We start from the raw sequence: 18585 nt of genomic DNA, 5'->3' as shown, positions 1-18585 counted from the left end.
CTTTATCAAAAAAACTTAGAAAAGGCGAGATCAAGTTTATGTCAACAGATAAACTTCTTGCTCTGAAGTGGCAGGACAAGCGGGAAGTGAGGATGCTTTCAACTCTTCATACAAGCGAAACTACAGCGACTGACAAAATTGACAGAACCACGGATGAACCAAAAACAAAACCAGCTTGCATCGTAAGCTACACTGAAAATATGGGGGCCGTTGACAGGAGCGACATGATACTAAGTTCAGTAGAATGTGTACGAAAAACTGTAAAATGGTATAAAAAAGTATTTTTTCATTTGGTAGATCTGTCTCTGCTCAATGCGCATGCATTATATAAAACTCAAACAGTACAAAATATTTCAGTATCTGATTTTCAACAGAAACTTATCAAGGAGATCCTAGAGATTTACCACCAACTGCAAACAGAGGGACGTTGTGGAAGGAGATCGGCTGATGGTGACAATCCCTTATGCCTAACCAAGCGCCACTTTATCTCACTAATCCCAGGAACTTCAAAGAAGAAGGCCACCCAGAGAAGGTGTATTGTATGTGCAAAACATGATAAACGAAGTGACACAAGATAATTTGTGTAAAATGTATTGTGCCTTTATGTTTGAATTTTTGTTTCGAGAGATATCACACTTTGAAGTATTACTAATGTAATATGTTTTGTATTTTTTTCTCCAAATAAAGTACCTTTTTTGAACAAAATAAGACATTCTGAACAAAGATTTAAAAAAAGGAAATGATTTACACCGACTATACTGGATTTTGCGTCTCATTGTTATCTCAATAGTAACGGTAGACTGCTACAGTCCTATATATACACACCAGGTGAAAATAACGTGCACAGGGCAAGAGCCGCTGAGAGTAAATGCACACTGAAAGGGTTAAGGGATAAATTTTAAAGTTATTAATCTATAATTTTCTTTTTAAAACATATTAGTAAGCTTTAAACCAGCTATCTTTAAGATTATGTTTCTTAGTAATAATGATAGAATTAGTATATTTATTTGTATGAAAATTTTACATTGTAAATTTATTATACAGAACTAGGCAAAATTGATTTCTGCCTGTTTATCAAAAACATGTCCTCTTGAAAATATTATGAGGTTTGCCCTGCTCACAGAGCGAATTTTTAAAGAGCCGCAGTATTTTGACCATGCAAAGGTAACAGAATCATTAGTCTCTTAATTAGTGGCTGGAATGAATGGCTTGACAAGAAACAACTGTCTCTTAATATTTTTTTTAATTTAACTTTTGAGTCAAAAGGCTTAAATTCTTCTTTAGGATGAGAAGACCCTATAGAGCTTAACATTTTACTTTTATATAGTTTTTTGTCTGTCTTTCTATATTTAATGATAATGTTTTGTTGGGGTGACATGAAGAATAGATAAACTCTTCATTATTATATCATTGATTTATGTTTGTTGTTTTGATCCATAATTTATGATCATAAGATTAAGTTACCTTAGGGATAACAGTGTAATTGTTTTCAAGAGCTCATATCGACAAAGCAGATTGTGACCTCAATGTTGGATTAAGAAAAATTTTGGGTGCAGGAGCCCAATGATTAGGTCTGTTCAACCTTTAAATTCTTACATGAACTGAGTTCAGACCGGCGTGAGCCAGGTCGGATTCTACCCTAAGACTATTAACCTATATTACTACAAAAGGACCATATGGTTAAAATATGTTATATTATATTGATTAATATTAATTAATTTAGTATTTTGACAGATTAATGTGTTGAACTTAGAATTCATTTATGTAGATTTTTTTCTACAAATAATATTGATACTTTATGATTTATTTATGTTTATTTTAAACTTTCTTTTTTTAGTTATTTGTGTTTTAATTGGTGTGGCCCTTTTATCTTTGTTGGAGCAAAAGGTTTTAGGTTATATTCAGATTCGTAAAGGTCCAAATAAAGTAGAATTTGTAGGGATTTCACAGCCTTTTAGTGATGATAATTTCTTTTGTTGTTAGAGTAATTTTTCCTTACTTAACTTACATGTGTTCTTTCTCATATGTTTTTTTTATGTTGTACTACATTAGGTGTTCATACTGTTATAATTGCTGGTTGGTCTTCAATTCAAATTATTCTTTATTAGGTTCCCTGCATTCTGTTGCTCAAACAATTGCTTATGAAGTTAGATTGGCTTTGATTTTATTATCTTTAATTATTTTAATTTGTAGTTTTTAACATGTTTGATTTTATAAAGTATCAGCTTTATTATTCATTTTTCATTATTTCTTTCCCTTTAGCTTTGGCTTGTTTTACTTCTTGTTCAGCTGAAACTAATCGGACTCCTTTTGATTGTGCTGGGGGGGGGGGGGGGGGGGGGGGACTGAATTAGTTTCAGGGTTTAATATTGAATATGGTGCAGGTGGTTTTACTTTAATTTTTTTGGCTGAATATACTAGAATTGTCTTTATGAGAATGTTGTTGGCTTTAATTTTTTTAGTTGGTGACTTTTATTCTTTTGTATTTTTTATTAAGCTTGCTATTATATCTTTTGGGTTTATTTGAGTTCGAGATACTTTACCACGATTTCAATATGATAAGTTGATATACTTGGCTTGAAAGTGCTTTACCTGTATCTTTCAATTTTTTTATTTTCTTTGTTGGTTTGAAGATTTTATTTCTATCATTTATTTAGTGAATTTTTTTGAGAAAAGTTAATAGAAGAGTTAAGCTTCTAGTTTTATGTTTTCACAACCTATGCTTTTCCTAAGCTAATTAACTTATTTATTTTATTCCTTAATTAGCTTGTCTCATGTAGTTGAAACATGAACATTAATTAAGAAGTATGTAAAGTAGATATTTGTTAAGATTTGTCATGTTATAATATATGGTTCTTCAACTGGTCACTTACCAATTCATGTTAATAAGCATATGACAACTACTATAATTCAGAATAGAATTTGATTAATAGAGTAAGTTTGGCTGTAAAATGGTAAAATTATTAAGATTCTAATTGATAAGAATAGTGCAATAAGACCTCCTAATTTATTAGGAATAGATCACAGAATTACGTAGGCAAATAAAATATCATTCCAGTTGAATATGAACTGGTGTTACTAATGGATTGGCAGGTACAAAATTATCTGGGTCTCCTAGAAGGTAAGGATTAATTAGGCATAATATAATTAATAATTATCTTAATACAAATGTTATAGAATCCTTGAAAGTAAAGTATGGGTGGAATGGATGTTTTTCAATATCTCCATTTAGCCCTAAAGGGTTATTAGATCCTGTTCGATGAAGAAAGACTAAGAGAATTGCTGCCATAACTGCAATAATAAATGGTAGCACAAAATGAAATGTAAAGAATTGATTTAATGTCACGTTGTCAACAGCAAATCCTCCTCATTCTCACTGAACTAAGTCTGTTCCTAAGTATGGAATTGCTGATAATAAATTAGTAATTACTGTTGCACCTTAGAATGATATTTGGTCTCAAGGTATAACATATCCTATAAATGCAGTTGCTATAACTAGGAATAGAAATACTGTCCCAATTATTCAGGTGTGTATATACATATAAGATCTGTAGTAGATTCCTTGCCCTACTTGTAAGTAAAAGCAAATAAAAAATATAGATGCTCCATTTGCGTGTAAAGTTCAAATGATTCAACCATTATTTACTTCAGTATAAACTCGTTAGCGTGAACTCGCATAAGACGAACTCGTGGTTAACACGAAAAAAAATATTGGTCCCACCAGGAATACATTAGTTCATATGGTATGTTTTATCGATTAACACGAATTTCGGTCAAGGTGAATTACGAACTCTGTTTCAGTTCCGAGTGTAATTAAATTTCACTGTAACACAAACTCCCAACTTAGAGTATTCTAAAGCATATTTTTTTTCTGAAATGAATGTAGGACTGTAGCTACAAAGCTATACTTATTGTTGACTCATTTTTAACATATTGTAGGTCAGAAGCCACGATTATCACCTCAACAATCAGCGTATGCTGTACATTGTAAGACATTCAAAAATGTGTGCAGCAGCATTTAGGAATGTGCTCAGTGCCAGATTTGACAGGTGGTCTTTTATCCATAGCCGTATCGAGTTGGAATACTGAATAAAAATTTACAACCGGTACCGTAGCACACAAAAATGGCAAAGAGGAAACAAACAGCTCTAAATGTACAGTTAAAGCTTAAGATTCTAGATGAAGTGGACCATGGTACCAAGAAAACAGCAATTGCAGAGCAGTTTGAAATACCTAAATCTACTTTATCTACAATTATTAAGAATCGAGAAAAAATTATTAATGCTGCGGCATCAGGTTCTGGAAACAAATCTAAACGACTTCATACCGCCAAGTATGAGACATCGAGACATTACTGATAGAATGGTTCAGTCATATGCGTGAATCTAACATACCTTTAACTGGCCCTGTGATTCAGTCAAAAGCAAATGTTATTACTAAAGATATAGGCATCGAAGACTTCCATTGTTCTGCTGGTTGGTTGTATCGGTTCCAAAAGAGACATTCAATTTCATCTGTACAAATTTGTGGCGAAGCAAATAAAGTTGATGAAGAAAGTGCAAACAGCTGGTTGCATGAATTTAACTGAGTGAGGGGAAAGTATGCCTCGTGTGATGTGTTTAACATGGATGAAACTGGATTTTTCTACAATCTTTTACCAAATCACACCCTGGGGATAATAAGTGATAAGTGCCATGGTGGAGCATGAAGCAAACAATGTGTGATTGTTGTACTGTGCTGTAATGCTGATGGCAGTGAGAAGTTTCATCCCTGGGTTACCAGTAAATCCGAGAAATCATGTTGTTTTAAAAACATAAATATGGACACTTTACCTTGCATCTCTTTGTTTCAACAGTCGAATGGTTGCTCAAAATAGACATGTTGTTCTTACATTGGACAGATGTACTGCCCATAACATTGATGATCTGAACCGATCCAACATAAACGTTCAGTTTTTTCCACCCAATGCCAGCAGGCCGCCTTCAGCCTTTGGACCACGGCATAATCTCTCTCACAAAGAGAGCTTATCGTAAGCGACTTGTAAGAGCTGCAATTCATGTTGCTGAAATGCAACCCCAAATTGGAATCTGCTTGACGCAATAAAAGCCATCGCAGCAGCCCAGAACTCAGTATCACCACATCATACAGGGAAGTGCTTTAACAGAGCTTGGAGACATAGCAACAATGAAGATGTCCATGCGTAAGAAGATGCCACTTCACCTGATGAATGGACAGTTCTGCAGGATGTTGGAACCCGGGGATTAGTTTTGAAGAATTCATTAGTATAGACGATGATATTGGCATATGTGCTTCTGTGGAATCGGATGTGCCAAAGCTGTGAACGAGGTGGAAGAAGGGGTATCAGAAGAAAGTGAAGAGGACGACAATACAGATACCATTCCCCCTACCTGTCAGGAGATGTTTACAGCCTTTGACTGTTTAGAATGGTTAGCTACAACATCCAACGTCACTGCTGTGTTTACGGATGCTATCATTACAATTGCTTGCAAAATTACAAAATATTATCATTCCCATGAACATCAGCAAACCATGACCAAATTTTTTCCAAGAAAGTAACTTATAAGTCTACTATAATGTGATTGATAGTGTAGTACTGCTGTACATGTATACTTATCAAAATCTGTGTTTTACACTTAACACGGATTTTTTTAACATGAACTCCTGATTTTTTGGTCCCTTTGGATTCGTGTTAATGAAGTTTTACTGTCTTTAAAAATAGTCCAGTTACGATTTGAATTACTAAACATAGCCCTAATAGGGACCCAAAATTTCATCAAAATGAAATATTTGTTGGTGCAGGTAAATCAACTAAGGAATTGTTAATAATTTTAATTAAAGGGTGTCTTAATTGTAAGGGTTTATTCATTAGTATATTATCTTATTTTATGAATAGGCCCCTGGTTAATATCAGTAATTTTAAGTACTGCTAATAGTGCAAAAAATTAATAAATTATTATTATTATTGTAATAATAAATGTTGTTTTAGTACATAATTTTTCTAAAGATATTGTTATTTATTGATAACTGATTGAGTTATCGATATTTATAGTTTCGGTATTTTTGAAGAAGTCTATAAATATTATCGTGTCTAAAATAATTAGCATTGATACGATAAAGGCTCATATTGTTAATGTGATGATTATGGTAATTGATTTAAATTGAAATATTTCATTTGATGCAATTCTTATGATATAAATAAATAGAACAAATATATACCACCTATAAATATTAAGAATAAAATAAATGACAATCAAAAACTTTCCATTATTGTTAGTTTATTTAAAATATTGGTTTTGGAGACCGACAATGGAAGCTTTTTCACCTCTGAAGTTTTAAAAGTGTGGGCTAGACTTATCTCTGGTTTACAAGACCGGTGTTTTTTTTTTTTTTTTAACTATTAAAACTAATGTTTATATTCTCTATTTTTACTTTTTTTATTGATATATTTTGCTGGTGTTTTATGTTTTTTCTTCTAAACATAATCATTTATTAATGGTTCGTCTGAGATTGGAATATATTGTTCTTTCTTTATTTATGTTGATTATTGTTTTTCTTATTGAATTTGATTATGATTATTTTTTCCTGTTATTTTTTTAGTTTCTTCTGTTTGTGAAGGGGCTTTAGACCTTTCTATTTTGGTTTCAATAATTCGATCTCATGGTAATGATTTTTTTAATTCTTTTGGTTACTCTTTTTGTTGAAGTATTTATTTATAACTGTTTCTTTGGTCCTCCTTTTTTTATTAAAGAATTGGCTAAGTGGCTCTGAGCACTATGGGACTTAACATCTGAGGTCATCAGTCCCCTAGAACTTAGAACGTACCTAACAAACCTAAGGACATCACACAGACATCCATGCCTGAGGAGGATTCGAACCTGCAACCGTAGCAGTCGCGTGGTTCCAGACTGAAACACCTAGAACCGCTCGGCCACACAGGCCAGCTATTAAACAATTGTTGATGGTTGCTTCATTCTTTAATGTTCCTGTCAAGTTTTGTTTTTATGATTTGTGTATATTCATATGCTGATTTGAATATAATTAGATATTATTTTGGTGTTGATCATTTTTCTTTTAGTTTGATTCTGTTGAGCTTTTCGATTTGTTCTTTAATAATCACTGCTGGAGGTTCAGTTTATTTAAGTTCTTAACATTCTAATTTTTTTGTTTTTATGGTTTTGATTTTAATAATTATACTTTATTGTTCATTTGCTAGACTAAGCCTTCTTTCTTTTTATATTTTTTGTGGCTAGATTGGTTCCTACTTTGCTCTTTTTTTGGGTTGGGGTTATTGATCTGAGCAATTGCAGGCTGGTGTTGATTTAATTTTTTATACTTTGGTTGCTAGATTGCCTTTGTTGGTAGTTTTATTTAGGGTTTATGATTTTCCTAATACTTTGTATTTTCCTTTATTTGTTGATTTTGGTTCTTATTATTTTACATTTTATGTTTTTATGATTTTGGCCTTTTTAGTTAAGATGCCAATATTTTTGGTTCATTTATGACTTCCTAAGGTCCATGTAGAGGTCCCTATTTCTGGTAGAATAATTCTTGCAGGTGTTTTATTGAAGCTAGGTGGTTATGGAATTTTTCGTGTAATAAAGGTTATTTCTTATTTGGGGTTGAAGTTTAATTATTTCTGGTTGTCTTTAGGTTTATCTGGTGGAGTTATTGTTAGATTTATCACTCATATAAGAATGGTTATTGGTGGATTAATGACTATGAATTGATGGGGTTGTATAGGTTCACTTTCTTTAATAGTTGGCCATGGCTTATGTTCTTCTGGTTTATTTTGCTTGTCTAATATTATTTATGGACATTTAGGTAGACGAAGATTATTAATTAATAAGGGTATGATTAATTTTATACCTAGAATGTCTTTGTGGTGATTTCTTTTAAGATCATGAAATATAGCTGCTCCTCCATCATTAAATTTGGTAGGTGAGCTTAGATTATTTAATAGAATTATGTTTTGGTCTTCTTTTAGATTTTTTTCTCTAATTTTTTTAAATCTTTTTTTAGAGCTGTTTATACTTTATACTTATATTCTTATTCTCAGCATGGGAATTATTATTCTGGGTTTTATACTTTTTCTCTTGGTTATTTCTGGGAATACTATCTTTTACTTTTGCATTGATTGACTTTAAATATATTTTGTTTAAAGGGTGAATATTTCTTTGTTTAAATTGCTTAAGTATTTTAATTTAAAATATTGTTTTGTGGGATCAATGATATTAAGTCTTTCATCTTAGGCCATGAGTTTATTTTCTATTTGGTCTTTGAGTTTTTTTCTTTATTCTTTTCAAGAACTATGATCTTTATTTTAGATATCTATTGTTTAATAATTGATTATAGAGCTTTTGTTGAATGAGAGCTTTTAAATTTGAAATGGTTCTATGGTTGTTATGACTTCAATTTTGGATTGAATGTCTCTTATTTTTATGTCTTTTATTATGTATATTTCTTCTTTGGTAATTTGCTATAGAGAGGATTATACGTTAGGTGACAAAAATATAAATCGTTTTATTATTATTGTTTTTATATTTATTCTTTCAATGGGGTTTTTAATTATTAGTCCTAATTTGATTACAGTTTTATTAGGATGAGATGGTTTAGGTTTGGTTTCTTATTGTTTAGCTATTTATTACCAAAATGTAAAATCTTATAGTGCTGGTATGTTAACTGCTCTTCCTAATTGGATTGGTGATGTTGCTATTTTAATTTTTATTGCCTGAATGTTAAATTTTTGTGGTTGAAATTATATTTATTATTACGATTTTATTTCTGGCTCTTTCAAAATAAAGCTTATTACTGTATGAATTGTTTTGGCAGCCATAACAACGAGAGCTCAGATTCCTTTTCCTTCTTGACTTCCTGCTGCTATGGCTGCTCCTACTCCTGTTTCTGCTTTAGTGCACTCTTCTACCCTTGTTTCTGTGGGGGGGTTATTTATTAATTCGTTTTAGACCAATATCAGATACTTATAATTGTGGTTGGTTTTTATTTTTAATTGGTTGTATAACTATGTTTATGGCTGGATTGGGTGCTAATTTTGAATTTGATTTAAAGAAAATTATTGCTCTTTCTACTTTTGGCTATAGGTTATCAAAAGCTTGCTTTTTCCATTTATTAGCTCATGCTTTGTTAAAGGCATCGTTATTTATGTGTGCAGGTTCAATAAGTCATAATTTAAATGATTATCAGGATGTTCGTTTTATGGGTTGAATTATTAACTTTATGCTTTTAACTTCTATTTGTTTTAATGTTTCTAGTTTATCTTTATGTGGTATATCTTTTTAGCTGGTTTTTATTCAAAGGATTTAATTCTTGAAATGGTTTGTTTGAGATGAATTAATTTTTTTTATTTTTTTCTACTGATCTAACTGCTTCTTATTCTTTTCATTTATTTTATTATTCAATATATGGAGATAGTAATTTACTCAAGGTTTTCTTTTGATGATAGGGCTTATTATTCTTTGTCGCTGTTTTTGGTGGTAGTCTTTTATTTTGGTTGATTTCCCTATTACTCATGTGATTACTTTACCTTATTTTTTAAAGTTATTGACAATTACAGTTGTTATTTTGGGTGATTATGTGGGTTATGTTATTTCTAAGTTTGATTTTTCTCATAATTTGTTTTCTTTAAGTATACTTTCTTTTGTTAAATTTGCTGGTTCTATGCGGTTTATCCTTTCCTTTCAACTAATTTTGTGAGATATATTCCTTTGAAGTTGGGTTATTATTCATCAAAATCATTTGATTATGGTTGGGTTGACTTATTTGGCATCAGGGTTTGTATACATTATTTATTTACTTAATTGGTTATATTCAAGGTTGCTATGATATGAATTTTAAGATTTATCTTTTAACTTTTATTTTTTGGATACTTATTTTAGTAATGTTTTTTTCTTATACCTAAATAGCTTATAATTAGAGCATGACATTGAAGATGTTAAGGAGGTACTTTTACTTTTAGATATTTATAAATATTATTATATTTATAATGAAAATGTAATGTTTTATTTAAACTATATAAATTTTAGAAATGTTAATGGAGTTTAACTGCTAGTATAAAAAGTTAGCAGCTGTCATATTGGCTTTACATTTCCTTAATTGGAACTTTATAGGCCTACTTCAATTATATTATTAACAGTAATACACCTCTTTTTGGCTTCAATTAATTAATAAGAATAAGGGTATATTATTTACCAGTCTTTCAGGTCGAAACTGACTGCAATATTTTGCTTCTCATTCTATTTAAGGTTGATTGATTATATCAATACTTTTTGAATGCAACCCAAATGTTAGTTAACTACAACCCTCTATTCTACTCATTGTAAGGCTCCTTGATTTCATTCATGATATAGTCCTCCTAATAGGACTAGAATGAAGAATATTGTTGATGCAATTCTGATTATAATGTCCGATGTTTTATAAGTAATTACGATTGATAGGATTAGTGCGATTTCTAAGTCAAAGATTAGAAAGATTACAGCAATTAAGAAGAATCAAAGGGGGAATGGTATTCATGCTGATCTTCTTGGATCAAACCCAGATTCAAATGGTGATCTATTTTCCCAGTCATTAATTAATTTTTTTGATAGTGCTGTTGCAAGGATTATAATGATTATTGGGATAATGAATCTAATGAAAACTCTTGTAGATAGAACTAGGATTGTTTTCCTTGATTTATATCAATCTTTATGATTGGAAGTCAAATGTACTATTTATATTAGAAAAACAATTATCTACCTCATCAATAAATTGAGATATATAGGAATAAACATACTACATCTACGAAGTGTCAATATCATGCTGCTGCTTCAAATCCAAAGTGGTGTCTTGGTGAGAACTGATTTATTGAGTGTTGAAGTAAGCGTGTTGTTAAGAAGATTGTTCTAATAATTACATGGAGTCCATGGAAACCTAGTGCAACAAAGAATGTTGATCCATATACTGCGTCTGCGATAGTGAAAGGTGCTTCTCAATATTCATATGCTTGAATTATTGTGAAATATAATCCTAATAGTACTGTGAAGAATAGGCCTTGTAGTGCTTGAGTGTGATTAGATTCTATAAGACGGTGGTGTGCTCATGTTATGGCTACTCCTGAGACTAAAAAAATAGCTGTAATAAGTAATGGAATTTGTGTAGGATTGAAAGGTTGAATTCCTATTGGAGGTCATAATATTCCTAGTTCAATTATTGGTGCTAGTCTTCTGGTAAAGAAGGCTCAAAAGAATGATACAAAGAATAAGACTTCTGATACAATAAATAAAATTATTCCTCATCATAATCCAATTGATACAAATCCTGTATGTAATTCTTGACATGTTCCTTCTTGTACAACATCTCGTCATCATTGAATTATAGTTAATAAGGTAATTCTAAATCCAATTATGCATAAGTTAATGTTAAATGGGTGAAATCATTTTGCTAATCCTGATACTAGGACTATTGCTCCAATTGCCCATGTTAATGGCCAAGGTCTATAGTCTACTATGTGGAGTGGGTGGTTTGAGTGAGTTGTTAACACAAGTTTTGTATACTTCTCTAGAATATAGAGTTCTTAAAATTGAGAAAACATAAGCTTGAATTATAGCTACTGCTGATTCTAGGATTACTAGGAGTATTTGTCTGATAATTAGTAATGAAATTAGATTTATTGCTATAGATGGTCCCGTATTTCCTAATAAGGTTAATAATAGGTGTCCAGTGATTATATTTGCTGCTAGTCGTACTGCTAATGAACCTGGTTGCATAACATTTCTAATTGTTTCAATTAATACTATAAATGATATTAATGCAGGTGGTGTTCCTTGGGGTTCAAGGAATTAGTGTGATTGATTCATCCAAATAATACAAGTATTCATCATATACATAGAGCAATTGCAAATGTTAATGTTAAGTGGCTTGTTCTAGTAAAAATGTAAGGGAGTAGTCCTATGAAATTATTGAATAATATTATAATGAAAATTGAGATAAAGATGATTTTGGTCCCAATAATGTTTTAAATTCGTTGTGTAGGGTTAAGTTCAGTTTATTCCAGATAATATTAATTTGTGATGATGTAAGTCAAAATATTGATGGGATTAATAGTAATCCTAGGAATGTTCTAGTTCAATTTAATGATAAGTTGAAGATATTAGTTGATGGATCAAATGTTGAGAATACGTTAGTTATCATTTTCAGGTTAGATTTTTTATCTCGATTGTTCTTTTTTCTGCTCTTTTAATAAGATTAGGCTTAAATGAGAAAAAGTTTATTTGATTAAATAGAATTAAAGTGACTGAAAACATAATGAATAGAGAGAATCATATGAGAGGAGATATTTGAGTGATTTGGATTTAAACTTCCCCATCAGGAGTAGTCATTAATTTACTATTGTTTGGTTTAAGAGACCATTACTTACGTTCAGTCATCTGATGTTTCAAGGTGTACTAATTATTTAGTTATTTTAGATTGACACTCTAATGTTATAGATTTTAAATAACTTCTTAAATTATCTTAGATTATCACTTGATGGATAAATTTACTGAAGTTCTTTCAGTTACAATTGGCATGACTCTGTGGTTTTCTCCACAAATTTCTGACCTGTTGCAGCATTAGTTTTAACCCCTAGAACAGGTACTCCTCATGAGTGAAGAATGTCTGAGGCTCTTGTTAATACTCGTACTTCTGTATTTATTGGAAGAATTGTCCAGTCATCTACATTTAGAAGTCAAAAACCATCATTTTCTAAATCATGGCTGGTGTTATGTAGGTATCAAATTCTGCATCTATAAACTCTGAATATTCATATCTTCAGTATCATTGTCGTCCAATTGTTTTGATTGTGTTTTATTGCATCTACTGAATCATCAAGTAAATATAATAGTCGTAGTGATGGGAGTACAATAAAAATTAAGGTAATTGCTGGTAATGCTGTTCAGATTGTTTCAATTAAATGTCCACGAAGTATATTCCAGTTTGTGTAGGCAATAAATAGTATTAGGGTATAGCTTACAATTAGTGTAATTAATAATAATACGACCATAGTATGGTCATGGAAGAATGATAGATGCTCCATTAATGGTGAAGCTCCATCTTGAAGTGATAAATTTGATCATGTTGCCATTATTGGTTTCTAATAAAAGGTCAAACCTTTATTTGTAGAGCTTAAATCTACTGCACTAATCTGCCATATTAGAATCTAGAAATTAATGGTAATTCTGAGTAACTATGTTCTGTAGGTGGATTGTTTTGTAATCATTCTGTTGATCTTCTTATATTAGGTCTAAATATGATTGCTCAGTTTGTAATTATTCTTTCTCATATGATTACAATAAATATAATGGTTCCTACAATAGAAATTGTAGATCCAATTCTTGAAACTACATTTCATCATGTATATACACCTGAGTGGTCTGAATATCAGCGTGGTATTCCTGCTAATCCCAGAAAGTGTTGAGGGAAGAATTTCAAGTTTACGCCAATGAATATAATTGTGAACTGAATTTTTAATCATGTGTTATTTATGGATAACCCTGTGAATAGCGGGTATCATTGAATAACACCTCCTATGATTGCAAATACTGCTCCTATAGATGGTACATAATGGGAGTGGGCAACTACATAATATGTATCATGTAATACAATGGAATTTGCTGATACTAATCCTGTTAATCCACCAATTGTGAATAGGAAAACGAACCACAGAGCTCATAATAATGGTGGATTAAACTCCAGTCTAGTTCCATATAATGTGGCCAGTCATCTGAATACCTTAATTCCTGTAGGTACGGCAATAATTATTGTTGCTGATGTAAAGTATGCTCGTGTGTCAACATCCATTCCTACTGTAAATATACGGTGTGCTCATACAATAAATCACATTAACCCAATTGATAGTATGGTGTAGATTATACCTAGGGTTCCAAATGATTCAATTTTCCCTATTTCTTGACATACACTTTGTGAAATAATACCAAATCCTGGTAAAATTAAAATGTAAACTTCTGGGTGCCCAAAGAATCTGACTAGGTGTTGATACAGAATTGGGTCTCCCTTCCTGCAGGATCAAAGTATGATGTGTTTAGGTTTCGGTCTGTTAGTAATATAGTAATAGGTCCTGCTAAAATGGGAAGTGAAAGAAGAAGAAGAAGGGCTGTGATGGCTACAGACCAAAAAAATAAGGTGTTTGGTCTAAAGTTATACTTTCTGATTGTATATTAATTGCTGTTGTAATAAAGTTTACTGCACCAAGAATTGATGATATACCTGCTAAGTGTAGTGAAAAAATGGCTAGATCTACAGATGCATCCCTATATGCAATAGCCCCTGCTAGAGGGGGGTAAACTGTCCATCCTGTACCAGCACCGTTATCTACTACAGAAGGTGTAAGAATGGTTAATGAGGGTGGTAGTAATCAAAAACTTATATTATTTATTCGTGGAAATGCTATATCTGATGCACCAATTTGTTATATACGTTGTATAACATGACACCTCTCACTCAGCGCGCTGTCAGAAGTGCCTTTGCAGATCACATTTCACCACATTTTGTGTAAGTGAATGAAGGTGAAGTAGTGAGCGGGAATTTTTGAAAAACTGAGTGCACTAAACAGCAGCTGATTGAGACACCAACCAGGGACATGAAACAGGACGGAAAATTTTGCAGATGCCACACTGTCAAAAACACGATGAAAACAAGCATTAAAATCGATGTATAATAATACAGTTGAGTTAGTGATTTAACTTTAAGAAATAAAAATTTAACCCACAAAAGATGACACATTGGTGTCGAAACATGTCTGGGTAAATATAAAAATAAACTAAATGTGTTTGCATAAGGCTGATTTCCAAAACAACCCAGTTTTAAATCGCAAACACAGAAGAACGAAAAGAGGAGCTTCAAACCTTAGTAAAATGAGTAATTTGATAAACTAACAAAACAGGATGTCACTGAACTGGTTGCATCTAGTCAATCGGCGATACCACTGGTAATCGTCAAGAAGCCATCCAGAAAATTGCGACTATACGGTGCCTTCAAAATGTCAGTAAATACATAGACTCATTCATCTCATACCACAAGCGGATGTATGAATGGCCAAATTAGCTGGTGGAAGATATTTCCCAAAACCTGACTTGTCCAAAGCCCGCAGCTTCCTCCTGACAAAGAGTCACAGCAGCTTCTAGTAGCCAACACTCCTTTTGGCATCTCTAAATACAAGCACTTAGTATTTAGGTTTACCAGTGCTCTCGCTATGTTTCAGTAATTTCTTGAGCAACTAATGCAACATATGCCATGCAGCATAAATTATCTTGATGATACCATAGTAATGGGAACTTCCGCCAAGGCATCTCCAGAATCTATGTACACTGTTCCAACACTCCACAATACAGGTTTAAAGTGTAACTTTGACAAATCTCAGTTCTTTCAGCCAGAAGTTGAATATTTAGGACATGTAATTTCACATGAAGCATAAAACTGATTACCACTAATGTGGAAGCAATCAAAGCACTGCCTTGGTTCGTCCGCCGCTCGTGGTCTCGCGGTAGCGTTCTCGCTTCCCAAGCACGGGGTCCCGGGTTCGATTCCCGGCGGGGTCAGGGATTTTCCACTGCCTCGAGATGACTGGGTGTTTGTGTTGTCCTCATCATTTCATCATCATCCAGGAAAGTGCCGAAATTGGACTGAGCAAAGGTTGGGAAATTGTACGGGCGCTGATAACCACGCAGTTGAGTGCCCCACAAACCAAACATCATCATCAGCACTGCCTTGGTCAAAGACATTAAGGAACTGTTATCCTTTCTTGGAAGGTTTCCTACTACACCCAGGGTTTCTGTCCCAGGAACTGTTCCTGGCAGCACTGGCACTCCTACCACTCCACAGCATATTGGGTCACCCAATTTCGAGCTCCCATGCCTCTGAACATACAGAACCTGCCCCCATCCAGGCTACTTACAGTCCACAATCAGCAAGCAGGGAGGTGGTGGTGACTCTGGAGTCCAACAGTGCAAAGGACGTTGCATTGGTGGGTGCCCACCAGCGTGTAAAGTCTCAAAGTTTTTACAGCCACCAACAAGTCTCTCTCTCCTGAGGAGGAAGGGATATGGTAACTCCATGTTACCACATTACTAGGGGGGTCTCCGTCTCCAGTGGCAACTCCTCCAGTGGCAGCTACCACCAGTTGTTCAGCCAGAAATCAAAATACGCACATTTGACATGAGGCCGTGCAACCAGCATCACACCATTTCTGTCTTCCCCCTCAAAACATTATATTATCAAGACCCACCAGCCAGCCCACAGTACTGTTCCAGAATTGGCCACTAGGAACCTGCTTCCCTGTAACAAATATATGGCACAGATGCACATGCCGATGCTCACAGGGTACCAAGTGGTGCCCATCGACTAAGACGCTTACTCAGATTGTGGCCCAAGTTCTGTGTTTCTCTTTGCTAGCTGTACTATAATGAACATATTCTCGCATCCTCCACTATGACTTGGATCTGCTACTGGGCTTTCCTTGGATTATTCTCTTCAGATATGAGTTTGCTTGTGCTTCTACTTTTGGTGTCAATAAATATATGTTAACTGTATTACAGGTTGTTTCACTAAATAGTAGTCGCTACGGGCTCCAGGGCTGAGGAAATCTGTCAGATTCTATGTAGCATGTGCCACCAACATAGCACCCATTTTAACGTTTTTTTTGGTGTAGAATCCTTGAACAAAAAAATGTGTGCCCGGTTGTTTAAAGAGAGTACAGGTCACATATGACCACAAGAACGGTAGCAGAAGAGCTCCAAAAAAATACAAAACTGTCGTCCACTCTCACTGATGTTCATCTCTTAAAGAATCTCAGAGAATATTCTGAGTTCGAGCATAATGAGCTATCATTAATAGGAGGACCTCCACGCCAGCCAACGTGGATATTGAAAATGTTGATCATGTGGAACCATATCTCACTCTCTTCACATGTCTTCGGTGAAAGCCAGGAGATTGAGGCAATCATGTGTGATATTTTTTGACTTCTAAAAAGCATTTTACTCTGTAACACACCAATGTTTGTTAACAAAAAGGCAATGATATCGGGTATCAAACAAAAATTGTGACTATGTTAAGGATTTCTTGTTAGAGAGGCACAGCATGCTACTTTGGATGGAGAGTCATTGACAGAAGTAGATGCAACTTGAGGGGCATGTCCCAGGAATGTGTATTGGGAGCCTTGCTTTCTGTGTTCCATATTACTGACATGGCCGACAATATTAGTGGTAAGCGCACAACTTTTGCAGATGATGCAGTTACCTGTAATGAAGTACTGTCTGAAAGAAGCTGCACAAATATGCAATTAGATCTTGATAATATTTCAAAGTGGTGCCAAGACTGATAGCTTGCTTTTAATGTACAGAAATGAAAAATTGTGCATTTCACAAAACTACAAACACAAAATTAATGAGTCACAATTGGACACAGCCTACTCATACAAATTACCTGAGTGTAACAGTTTGTAGGGAAACGAAATGGAACGATGACATAGGCTGAATCACAGATAAAGCAGATAGCAGACTTCAGTTCATTGGCAGGATACTGGGGCAGTGCCGTCAGTCTACAATGGAGGCTGCTTCAAAACACTTATGCATTCCGTTTTTGAATACTGTCAAAGCATGTGGTATCAATACCATGTAGGTGACATTGAGCAACACAAATGGTTACATGTTTGTTTGAGACGTGGGAAAATGTCATGGAAGTTATGAAAAATGTGAACTGTCAGACAGTTTAAGATACACACCAGTCATCCCACAAAAGTCTACTTATAAAGTTTCAAGAAACAGTATTACGTGAAGAATGTTGAGGTACGCTTCAGCCCCTTGTATACTGCTTCTGAAGGAACTGCAAAGTCTAGAGAAAGTGTCACCCCAGCTACATGCTGGATTTTAACAATGTACATCAGCAAATAAAGAGGTCAAGGACACTGTTGCATTACTTATGGTACATTGCTTGTAAAATTCAACCTCTAGCTCATGTTGTATGTAACAAAAATTTATTTTTCATTTCACACAAGCCAGACTGTACTAATGTTTTCCAGAGAAAATCAGCCTTGCTTGAATAAATTTTGGGTCTAAACCTTATGAGATATTTGAGTTGGAGCAGTTACACATTTTGAAGTTACAAATTTTTAACATATCATGCTAAACTTCTTGATTGTTTAAGTCTTTAATCTGAGAGAATGATATTTAATTATTATGGAATAATTAATGCAGATTGTAACACCTGTCCAGTATGTAATGTGCTTCCTAGATCAGATTTTAGGTGATATTTAGATTTTAGATACCCCTTTTGTAATATCTGCTCTTGTATTTAATTAAATATTTGTATTTTCAAACTTTTTCTATTTCCAGGGTCTTATTTACTTCCACTGCACTTATTCCCTTAATTATCTGAACCAACATCTGTCAAACTATCAAATAAGAACATCAAATGTCATGTTGACTTTAACTATGATGATAATACCTATTGGGACTCTAGTGCAAGTTGTCAAACACATCCGAAAAGAGGTATACATTCATTTTTTCTACGGTTTTTCAC

The 18585-nt window shown here is 33.4% G+C and overlaps 1 protein-coding gene across 1 annotated transcript in view; it reads left to right on the top strand.

The window, feature by feature from the left end:
* LOC126176313 (uncharacterized) overlaps positions 1 to 18585 on the top strand; it is a 94361-nt gene that overhangs the window by 45083 nt on the left and 30693 nt on the right. The window contains exon 3 of the mRNA XM_049923464.1: positions 18399 to 18554. Coding sequence (XP_049779421.1) covers positions 18399 to 18554 — 156 coding nt within the window. The remainder of the gene's footprint in view (positions 1 to 18398; positions 18555 to 18585) is intronic.

This window comes from Schistocerca cancellata, chromosome 3 (genome assembly GCF_023864275.1).
Source record: "Schistocerca cancellata isolate TAMUIC-IGC-003103 chromosome 3, iqSchCanc2.1, whole genome shotgun sequence".
Taxonomy (NCBI): Eukaryota; Metazoa; Arthropoda; class Insecta; order Orthoptera; family Acrididae; genus Schistocerca; species Schistocerca cancellata.
Note: the sequence above shows the minus strand (reverse complement) of the source record. Positions and strands in the feature narration are given on the sequence as shown.